The sequence below is a fragment of the Echiichthys vipera genome (genome assembly GCF_963691815.1).
Source record: "Echiichthys vipera genome assembly, chromosome: 6".
NCBI classification, from domain to species: domain Eukaryota; kingdom Metazoa; phylum Chordata; class Actinopteri; order Perciformes; family Trachinidae; genus Echiichthys; species Echiichthys vipera.
In genome coordinates, this window is record NC_139831.1 from 16,690,782 (window position 1) to 16,702,622 (window position 11,841).

Consider the following 11,841-nt stretch of genomic DNA (forward strand, 5'->3'; position numbering starts at 1 on the left):
ATAATTCTTTACCTGAGTTCACCTTGGATCATGCTTTCCTATGAACCCCATTGGCAGATATGTGGACAGTACTAGCATGCCGGTCTCAGAACAGTTGCATTAGATTGGCATGACATGTTTTAAGGCTATATGCTTTTTTCCTTCAACAGTCAGCCTACTCAGATTTGATCAGAGCAAGCTACTTAATGCAGTTTTAATTCCTAAGCTTGTCCTCTAAATCAATGTGAAACACTTTTTAAGAGAATGGATGAGTGTTTGGTGTATTTAACAAGGCTATTCTTTAATAACTCCTTGGGTAGTTCTGTCTACTCAGTTTCTCCACAGTGTTATGAATGAAAGCTCAGCCTTATCTTTTAGCAGAGGCAAGCAAATTAAAAAATCTCATTATCGAAACGACGAACATATCACATTTAAAAATTGTATCCACAGGAAAGCATTGACAAATTGAGATTTTGAATGATTTCTGCTAACACGACGCTGTCACAGATTCATTTACAAATTAAATCAAGTATGTCACAGTGGAATCTAGTAATTGGGATTCTTGGAAATGTGATTAGTTATTTTGATTAGAACACATCTTATGTCAAGGGGGAAACTAATGAATACCAAGAGATATGATACCTTTGCGTTCTGCAATTTAAAATAAATTAAACTGATGGTGAGATGGATCCTGATAAACCAATTAGACAGACCAATTAACAGAATCCCCTAAAAGCAGTCCTGCATACTTCTCACTCACAGAGGACCGTAACAATATATATTCATTTAAAGTCAGGGAAGCAGAGAAAAGGTCTGCCTTTCCAGGACGAGGACAGACAGCACAGGATTGAGACCACAGCAGATGAGGAGGTAGCAATGGTTTTCAGCAGTTCAAATTTAATACTTTGTCCCCCTTTCTCTACAGAAACCCAGGTAAAAAAAATCCCCCACTCTCATAAAATACAACAGCAGCAGTTACCAGTAAAAAAATGAAATGCAAAAAAAAGAAGAGAGAGAAAGCATAGACGGGAGAAAAGAGAGGGTAGGGACATGGTGAGACAAAAGGAAAATATATTTTCTATATGCAAGGAGTGAGTCGAAAGTTCATCTTCAGACCGGGTTAGGGGCAGCGAGAAATCTGGGAACTTGCTGTTGTGTTCATTCAAAATGGAGGGGAGGAAAAAGAAAAAAAAGAGAACAAAATGAGTCGAGTCCAATCCAACTAGGGGAAGGAACAAGCACTCTAAGGCAGGGATTTATTCAGGAAGGGCTTTCTCCCTCTCTGGATGAAAGAATATCTCACTCCTCTTCAGCCTGTGTGATGCATTTTGTCATGTCTACAGATGAAATGTATGCGCAAGTTTGTGTATGCAACAGGTAAATTGGAAGGTGTGTCTGTCATATATATATGGTCAACACGGTTGCACCTCTCACTTGCTGCAAGAGAGGTGGCATTTTTCTTTCCTCATTTCTTCATTAATTCCTTTGCTTTGCTTTTTTTCTCTCCCAATATCAGTCCCCGACTACCTAGTAGTCATCCAAATCAAAGAACTCATCGTCCTCTCCTTGGTACTCCATGCCCTGGAAATCCACCCTGTACCGCAAGATACCTGAGGAACACAAAAATGATAGATTAGCATGGGTAATATGATGGCTGGCCAGCTTATGTCAGGTTTGGTTAGATCGTAGCAGCATTAAAGGAAGAATTTCCATTAGGATAAGATAATCCCTCTTAGCTATGGGGGTGGAAATATCTGTATCTAAAAAGCATGGATTTGCGAAATCCTCTTTTTTTTTTAAGTACTTACTGAATTAAAAAAAAAAAAAAGCAACAAACTTTTAGACTGAGGAGAAAATGTGCAGGGAACTTTATTTGTTGTACTGTAAATCTACTTCCAATCAAATTAATGTGACTTGCCATCACCACCTCTACGTTTTGGACAACTATCCTCAGATTTACGCATGATTAAAGCCTTTATCATGCTAAAATCTACTGGACAACAAATCCTTATGAAAAGGCCCTAACTGTAGCAGGAAACCCTATTATATTTTGAATACCTTGATTTATTTTGCCCCAAATGTTCAAAGTTAGGACACCAAATTGTTGGCAATATGAATCTCACACATACTCTTTAGGATAACCAAGTGTTTGAAACAACATTCAAACACTTGTTTACAGAACAGAAAGGATAATGTGAAACTTTTGATCATGTAGGCAATTTCTAGTACCTGCCTGTCCTCATAGGGGAGGACAACATACAGAACAGGGACACTAGGAATCCAGGGTGCTTTTAATTTGCCAACAGTATGCCTCACCATGTGTCCCCTAAAAAACTCAGAGGTTGGCCAAAGGACAGGAGGAAAGTGAAACGAGCAAGAGAACTGAACTGGGACAGTCTGCCCCCTCTAGTGTATCAAAATCCATATTGAATGGCCCAATAACAAGTAGCCTGTCTAGTTTAAGAGCATTAATCTGTTATTTTACTTTGCTTTAGCCTTGGTTATATGTAAACAGTTATTTCCCAAAAGTGGCCAGAAATACCATAACCTACTATGTATAGGTTAGTTTTGAGTTCATGGAGTTAAGTCAACTATTATTATTAGCCTGTGACATTCTTGCTATCATGTAGCTCTGGCTATCAATGTCATGATTGTTGCCAATCTCAGCATAAATCAATTTAAGTTAGCGCAGCTTTCCTGAATAGAAACTTGTTTTAATTGTAACAAAGCTGTTATGTGGCATATAATGGAAAGGCTTGTTTCCCACACTATTCCAGCTTGCAAAGGAAAAGCACAGGGAAAACCTGAAGATACATGGGGGCTTGAACCGGCTCCCTCTAGTTAAAGAGCAGTACATCTGGACATTTAAATCCAGGTCTGTGGAATGGCACTGTAGGCATTGTGTTCAGATGAGTGTGCCGAAAGCCGCTGAATGACTCAATTTCGGCAGAGAGCGATGACGCGAAACAACGCGTTTAGTGTTTTTTCTCGGGGACTGCCGCCACCAAGACAAGTCGAACACTGTTCATCTGAACACAATGCCCACATTGCCATGACACAGACCTGGATTAAAAAGGGTAAGTTATGTCTTCAATTAATGAAAAAACACTGACCTCGACATATCCTCCATTCTTTCTAACTTTATGGTTTACAATGTACAATTCTACCTTCATAACCCCTTCGTAACCAACAGTGTGCTCACCCCCGATGCCTCCAAAGCCCTTGACAAACTGGGACCCTTCCTGGCTCTTGTCTGTGACTATCTCCAGCGTGGCTCCAAATTTCTTGTAGTTGTTAGCGAACCACTCCAGCAGTGGCATGCTCTCGATCAACTCGTGTTCCTGCCCCGTCTAGAGACACAATCAGAGTCAGAAACACAAATGGCGTGATGGGTAATTGTGCTAACTTAAAATCACTGGACTCTGTTCATTCTTTGTAGTGCTCACCTCCTTGTCTGTGAAGTGAGACTTGTCTTTCTCCTGCTCTGGCGTCAAATACAAAGTCTTCTCATCTGAAAGCCAAAGAAGAGACAAAGATTACAGCATCATAGCATAATATTTCTTTCCAATATATTATTTGTTTCTGAGCAATGGTAGATGTAATGTTTATGTATATTTAAATAATTAATGAATTAATTACTATTATTAGTGGTACCGTTTTCGGCTCCGTTGCTCTCAGCCCCATGTACACGTAGAATGTAACGCATGGTGTCTAAGTTTTCGTAGACTATGAGGATCTCAACTGCTCCCATCTCCAGGGCTTTGAGTGTGTCCTCCACACCAAAACAGTACTTCCCTGTGTCCTGACTGATCTCATCAAAGTACCGCCCTGTAGAGAAGGACAATGATTAAGACATTCTCTACCACAACAAAAACTTTTGTTTCCTTTAGCTGTAACTGGATGAACTTAAAAAAAGAGCTGTTCAAATGCGTCAAAAGGACCACTCACCTATGAGCTTCTTCTCTTGGATGAACTTGACATTAGAGAGAACCTCTGCTGAGAGCTCAATAGCCTGGTTGAAACCATTCTCTCCTCCATAGGAGATGTCCACCAGCTTCAAAACCTTGGCCTGTAACCTCTGTAGACAACAAACACATAGGTTAAACACACTAGAAAAATCCAGACAGGCATACAGTGTTATAATTACAAGAACACTTAATATCAATAAAATTTTCCCTCCAAACTCTGCAGTTTGAGAGCTTCACCTTGGTATACTGTATACGATTGTACAGCTCGTGCACATGATTTCCAAATCATAACATTAAGGTTATAAAGAATATTGTGTTGTGTTCTTCATTAAAGATCTTAGTTGATTAAGATGTCTGCTTATCTTGTTTGTTTATACGTCATGCATTTGTCCCTTTTAAAAATGGAACAAATCAATTTGTCTTTTTTGGTATCTATTCCCCAGCGAAATGAGATTCTAAATTGATTAGTTTCTGGATTGTTTGGTTTCAATTAAATATTACATAGTAGATACTAACTGGTATTGCTTTTTATCATCGCACACAGACTTACTGGGTCGAACATGTCCGACTGGCTGAGCTCGGTCTTGAAGTCGGCAGAGCCAGCCAAGACCATTCCTGCCACATTTACTTTGTCGTTGGACACAAAGAGCTGGACAGCCGTCTCAGCCACCTTTCTCACATAGTTGTGTCTCTTCTCCATTCTCAGACGAGCAAAACGCAGAGCAGACTGTCCTCCTCTGCCTGAAAGAAACAAAGAATATGAGACACAATCGTTAGAATGTTTCTTTAAAGGGGAAACTAATATTTAAATTAAAGCTCTAATGATCCCTACTGTGAGGTTGAAAAAAATGTAATATCTTGGGTCAGTACCGTGCTTCTTGGGTAGGTCCACCGTGAACTTGTGCAGCACCTCTCTGGTGTTGCCCTGCAGTGTGCCAAACAATGCCCCACTACCATCGATCACAATAAAGCCAAACTTGCTATCGTCAGAGAGCAGGGCTGTCAATGCCTGGTAGGAGAGAGAGAGAGAGAGAGAGAGAGAGAGAGAGGGGAAGGAATCGATAAGAATGTGACAGAAAGCAGGTGTAATACAGATGTAAAGAGAGAAGCGAATGTACAACATACTGTATTATACACGGAAAAAGGTCTCACCTCGGTGTGGAACTTGTTGTCGCAAAGGTACAGGGAGGTGTTGATTGGCTTAAAAGGCTCAAAGTCGATATTGACTTTCTTCTCCTTGCCTTCTTCTGTCACAATGGTGCCACAGTACACGACCAAACCATTGGGTGGCACTGGGAAGAGAGAAAGGTGAGAGGCCTATAGATTAGACAACCATGTGGTTTTGGTACAGATTAATAAATGTACAGGGGGAGGCCAGCAAGATCAAGCTTTCATAAAAACATGTCCTGAAAGAGTTTTGAATTATAACAAAGAGAACATGGACATTAACAGTGTTTCCTGACCAACTTGTTTTCTCTGGAATATTTTTTCTATTATGATGTACAGTATAATGTCATGTATACACTGCACCAGTGGATAATACACATCCTTCTCTGATGCTTACAGCAACCTACTTTACAGGTCAATGCTATGACCACAACATCTTGTTATCTTGTCTCAGTAAACATTGCCCTCACGTTTACTAAGCTGCAAGAAGGTGAATAATAAACCATACATACACAGTAAAAAACAAAAGGTATATGCTGACAAATGCTCAGAAATCTAGACTGTTAGCAACAGTTATATAGCAGCTTTTGTCACAGCCACATATAATATATATTTGCATCAGTTACATCTGACTAAATGTCAATTAAGGAAATAAGCACAAGATCTGATTATCCATCTAGCATTTACTGGAAACATAAGGGGTTATTTTTCTGTCAAGACCTCCTGAAACAAAATCCAACAACGCTGTAACACATACCCTTGTTGTAGAGTTTTAGTCTTTGCTGCACAGAGGTGATGGCCCCGAGTACAGAGAGCCTGTTGACTCGACTTTTAATGTTGGAAGCAGTGCCAAACTCATCAGCCAACATCTTGGCCACTCTAGATATCTGGTCCTTGGGCGGGATGATCAGTGAGATCATACTGGTGCCATTACTGGAAAGAGAAAGGATTTAATGTTAATGCTTATACAAACATTGCATTGTCCACAAAGTATAATGAACTTTGATTAAGTTTGAACTGCAAGTTGAACTATGTACCTTCAACATAACACCGCCTCTTGCTCTCATCTCATTTTGTAAACACACAACCTTCCCTTTGCAATGCATCACCTTGACAAAGTCTAAAAGGTTGAGGGACAAACGGGGTGGGTTTTCAGTTATAGTGTATACAATAACTGCCCTTGAAGCTGAGGGGTCTTTGAGTTCTGCTGCTCCACACTCTCTCCATTCACTGCCACTCAAAAAGACAAAGCATACCAATTCAGGCTGACACTGCACACACACATACATGGGCAGGTAACAGCAACTGCATGAATACAGGGCAAACGGTCAACTGTGTGTGACATGGCAGAGCGGTGGGGCACAGGGCAGCAGATTCTGCGCAACATTAGACAGCAAGCTATCGAAGAGCAAAGCTACAAGCAAGTGTAGCAACACCCACATTTTCACATGTCGTGTTTGATAATTCAAGGCCACAATGTCCCTACCGCCAGACTCCTGATCTGGGATTCTTTTCAACTGACCATTTGTTTAGCCAATAAAGCTTCTGCCATGAGGAAACTGACTTTGTGGACTCTTGGGGGTATTAACAACATCTACATGTAAACAAATCAGGCGATGGTCGGTCTTAATATCAGTATATCCGAGTCCAGCTGTAAGCTAGCCGGCCTTCGTCTATCATCAACGTGCTTTCTTGATAAAGACACCCATGGCGGCCTTATCCCAGACATGACGTCTATTAGCGGGTCCCATTAGCAACACAGCAAACATTGCCGCTTTGTAGGAGTTGAGGCAACACACTTCGCAATGTCACCCATGACACAGACAGATCAAACTATACGTTCCTCAATTTTAACACGCCGTTTCCGACATCCAGACAGGCTACACGCGACAGCAGCTAGGGGTTTAGCAGTTAGCAAGATAGCAGCAACAGCTACAGTGAGCTAAGTTAGCTATGCTAAGCTAACCACTCCCAAAATCGGCCCAAGTTTTTCCGATCTTCAGCGGCAACGGTCAACATTCCCCCATCACCTTGTAGTTTGCCACTGCATCGACTCACAGTTCAAATCGATCTCTTACCCACGGGCAGCTTCCAAACTTTTGATCAGCTTCTTGATTTTCCATATCTCCACGTTCCTGTCCGCCGCGCTGGGGTCGTCCGCCATCTTTCTGCTGTAGTCGCTTCAGCACCTGAAAAGATGTTGAAAAAAAGAAGAGCAAAAACACATGCGGTAAACCGGCACAGCAAAGAGATTGGTCGATAATCACAGTCCTATTAAAGCTGGGGAAATGTGTGTCCTCATCAGTACCTCTCCGACCTAAGTGGCGCGGTGTCCGTTAAGGCACCTGACCAGTACTGGCAGCCGGGCCGACCGTGAGGGAGAGACTCTACTCGGGCTGTCTCTCTCAGCACAGTGCGCGGAGAATAACAGGCCTACAGTCTGCCAGGCCCTAGCGTCCACCCTGTTCTTATCTAATACGACCTACTTTCCCTATGTTGTCCAGGAAACCAACTGTCAGAGTCTTTTCAGACGTTGAGTTTATGTACGTATAACGGTACGGTACCTGCCTCGGACAACGCCGCTCCGCTGTCTATCTGCTGCGCTACGTCGAGCCGGTGGTCCGAGGAGTGACGTTGCTTTCCCGACCGGTTTCTCTGCGCGTGGTGCTAACGACGGGGCTCACATGTGGGAGGTGGTTTGAATTGTGGCGTTCATTTCCTGGAAACCACATAGAAACCAATAACAGCTCTCGGGCAAGTACGTCAATCATAAACATCGAAGCAACGATTGGATGGAAGCTTAAAAACGTCATCGAAGCTGTGTGGGCGTCCGTTACTAGGGATCATGGGATCTGTAGTCAAGGTGATGCGACTCACAGACTTCAGATGGATTAGCTTGTACAAAACTGGTACGTGTATTTTTTTAAACTGTTGCTTCTATGAGAGTTTATAATCTCAGCTAAGTACTTTTGGTGCCTGCATCTCTTTAAACATAAACATTCTAAATGTGTCCTAGTTTATTTCCTGTTGCAGTGAATGTGAATGGCATCAGCTGACAGGAAGTTAACAAGGACCAAGGCTGTTGCCTAGTAATGGAATTCCATCGATAGTGGAAACAACACGTATCACATTGTTTTCAGCCTACTTATTATACAGTATGTGATACTTTTCCACATTTATTTAGCCTATAGTGTGAAGAGTGACACCTGCTGGTCAATGACATGTTTACCAGATAATCTTCTTCAGAAACATCAGCTTTCTTTTCCTTCCGCTTCTTACTCATTTCTTATGAAAATGTGTCAAAATGCACGTGTAAAATCAACTGTTATAATTATTAGAATCTTCAGGTTTGTATTAAAAAACAGCATGTTTCCCTCTTGTCGGGGTCATTCAATGATATAGGTTCAGTGTTTCACCTTGCTTTCCACAGTCTTGCTGATAACTCACTGGGTTTAAACACTATCCAATGAGAGAAACATCTGACCTTCAAAAACCAGCAGTGGGTAAAGTGGGTAAACGGAAGGCAGGAGATTAAACTGTAATGACTCAGTTTTCTGTCATATTCAGCAGTGGATGGTCTCATGACAATTCAAGATAAAAAAAAAAAATAAAAACACCAAAAAAAATAAAATAACAGCAGAGGTTACTTGTGTATTAGTCATTATGGCTTATGTTATCCTTAAAACTAAACTGCTATCCGCCCACCTGTAGGCTACACTATGATTTCGTAGCGCAACAAGTCAGCAGGGTTCAGTCACCCTTGTTGCGACAATGTGGTTTTCATAAACTGCAGAGTGGGCTCTTTCAAGAGGTCAGCTGTCCAATTAGTGTGACCGGTGATACAGAAGATTTAAAGGGAGAGAAATCTGCCAGGGTGCTTCAAGCCAGGCCGCTCAGTAATCCAATTACCTTCGGTTGTTGAGGTTGATGATGCAGATACAAATCATATGGTGAGATGCTGGGTGAGCTTTGAGTAAGATTGCAGTTCAAGTATGGTGTAAGTATAGTGTGGTTCTTATTATAGGTTATTAGTCACTTTGCAACTCAGCAATTAACTGCTGGGACTTGTGGACTCTAGGTATTTGGTAAAATATATGTAATGACATTTTTTTTACAGGAGAAAAAAAAGATAGAAATGGTGATAAAGAAAAGCATTGTAGTACACACTTTGAACTCAGAACATCGCAAAAATCTGATATAATAACATAGAATAAACCTTAAAAGTTTCTGTTCACTGTAAATGCTATCTATATTATTTTTTACACCAAGCTCACCTAGCATTTTGTGGTTGTCCCATCGGTCCGAGAAAGATTATGCAGCAAATGTGGACGACACTTGTGTTTCCTTTCCCCCTCTTGTTAATTGTTAATTACACTGTCAGAAGAATGGATTTATGCAGGGCCTATTATCACCAAAAGCTTATTGAATTTCTAATGAGCAAGCTCTCTTTTTCAAGGACATCCTGATCAAAGTACAAATAAACAATACAAGCACATGGAAGTTACAATATACAAGAATTATAACAAAGAGAACAAGGACATTAACATAACGTAAAACAACAATTCAAAGTAAACACATGTATTCACAAGGCTGGATGTCAGACACAAGGCCTTTTAAAATGATAAATGAAATAGTTTTACACACTTCTGCAGATTGTACCACTTGTGTGGAGCATACTATTTAAGAGCCACTTTCCCAATCTCAGTGTTTACTTGATGACTGTAATGTAAGAAGACATGCAAGGAACCCAGGTGTTTTCTAAGAAGTGCTTTATAAATAAACAGAATAGAGCAAAATGCTGTTCTCTACTCACTGCTAATTACTAGAGAGATAGATAAGATAAAACGGTTGACTGTACAAATTGCTTTTACAGTGCTGGGTAATGCATGCTTTATAGAAAAATGCCACTTAGCATTTAGGGATTTAGGCAGTTCAATAATAGTTTTTTTTTAAGCACAGCTTGTCATCAAGCCAGAAAGCAAAAATCTATATGTTTCCATGTTGTATTTTTGGTATACTAAAGGCATATTTACAGAAAGTGTTTACCAGAACGGGGCTGCGAGAGCCTGAATAAGAAGCAAAAATGTCAAAAAGTCTGACAGTTCCCTCTTCAGCGGAGGACATACACAGAAACAACCTGCATGTTTTCTTTTACATGGTGCAGTGCAATAATATTGTGGCCTATGCACATTTACACCACTAGATGATAGCATTGGTTAAAGGATAAATCGAAGGCTACTTCAGCGTCTGGTTTGTTTTTATGAGTTGATAAAGGAGTATCATGTCCCTGGAGCTTGTGTTTCATTTCTCGATGGGACACGTACTGTATAAGTCAGGCCTTGTTGTCTATTTGTTGTATTAATTGTGGCATATACGTTATTTGGTTGCCATATGCTGGATATTAGTCAGTGTCTTTAGTGAATTGTGATTGTTTCTATTAGAACAGACATCTGTTTGTGCATGAAGCAACAAGCCCAAGGATTATCTCTGTGGTAGTACCCATCTCTGGTGAACCAGGGGAGCGGGAGGAGGTGGGTGGAGCTTCCGTCTGGATCTGACAATCACAGGATAGCTTTATCATTGAGAAAAAGTGATATAACAGTTTGTGCAACTGACTGCCTCCAAAATTGCCCCAGCACCGGTATCAGCGCCAATTCATCACCATCTGTCGACCATCACAGCTGTAATGATCTGTCGCTAGGAAATGGATGGCACTCGCTGTGCGGTGAGATGTCCTGGCCAGGGCCGCCATTCCTCATTTCACCTGGTCGTCACACATGAGCATTCAGATGAGCAGAGGGAGGTTGACAGTTTGCTGAATCCTCAGCTGAATAAGACACTGAACTACTTATTACAACAGAAAGGAACACAATCGGTATAAAGGGTTTTATATTTGGCCCAAATTTCTAGGTCTTTAGAGATGATACTGTACATTGTTGTGTAAGATGATTAAGTTAATATTTAGTATTCTGTTTTCAAGAGCTTTGAGAGAACTTTAGATATACATTGAAACAATATTTCCCACCTATTGAGTGCTTTTCAATTTAAGATATGGTAGATAAATCAGAAAATTAACACAAGTTAATCAGTTGCCATCTGAATTGTTTCTACATACTTTATTTGTAGTATGCAGATGTATCTAGTAAGTATATAGTATAAGTATAGAGTGCAGTTGTGGAAGAATCGGATACACTTACCAATCAGAGCAGACTGGGCTTTATTCAGGAGGGGGGCTTAAAGAGACAGGCGCTAAAACGGACCGACAGTGAATACAAGTATATTCAGCATGACTTTATGACAAAAATAACGTTGTTTTTGAATATTTAGCATGTAAACATGTTCTAGTGGAAACCTAAAATCCAAGCATGAACCTGAAATTCAGCATGATATTGGACCCTTGAAATTTAGTTTTCTTGTATTTTTAACAACAAATGAAATAAAATTGAACATGTTGATGCTACTTACTAACTCATAACTGTAACCCCTGACATCACTAGACAAATTGGTCATTTTTAAAATTTCTGGGCATCAACAGTGCAGAGCAAAATGCCTCTGGAAGCAGTTGGGTAGAACTGTAACCAATCACAGCAATGAGACAGCAGAGCTTGATAGGTGGAAGACAATGGTGGCCGGGTAACTAACTTTCTCATATTACAGCTAAACAGTACTATAAAATACATTTAAGGCAATACAGTAACAGAATAAAAAACAGTCATAGTTGATCAGC

The 11,841-nt window shown here is 40.6% G+C and overlaps 1 protein-coding gene across 7 annotated transcripts; it reads right to left on the bottom strand.

The window, feature by feature from the left end:
• Positions 1 to 67: 67 nt before the first annotated feature.
• On the bottom strand, positions 68 to 7,786 carry LOC310948560 (eukaryotic peptide chain release factor subunit 1). Of its 7 annotated transcripts, none has more exons than XM_083915728.1 (11): positions 7,679 to 7,786; positions 7,193 to 7,303; positions 5,872 to 6,047; positions 5,100 to 5,239; positions 4,818 to 4,956; positions 4,498 to 4,688; positions 3,928 to 4,057; positions 3,619 to 3,807; positions 3,426 to 3,490; positions 3,182 to 3,329; positions 68 to 1,589 (listed from the first exon to the last, which is right to left on the bottom strand). In XM_083915728.1, exons 2-11 carry the CDS (start codon positions 7,276 to 7,278, stop codon positions 1,507 to 1,509), a joined length of 1,347 nt encoding a protein of 448 aa, XP_083771854.1. In that variant the 5' UTR covers positions 7,279 to 7,303; positions 7,679 to 7,786; the 3' UTR covers positions 68 to 1,506. The 7 variants fall into 7 exon arrangements, with proteins under 7 accessions (XP_083771854.1, XP_083771858.1, XP_083771855.1 ...); XM_083915732.1 differs by having other exon boundaries at positions 7,173 to 7,303; XM_083915729.1 differs by having other exon boundaries at positions 7,683 to 7,780.
• Positions 7,787 to 11,841: the final 4,055 nt, after the last annotated feature.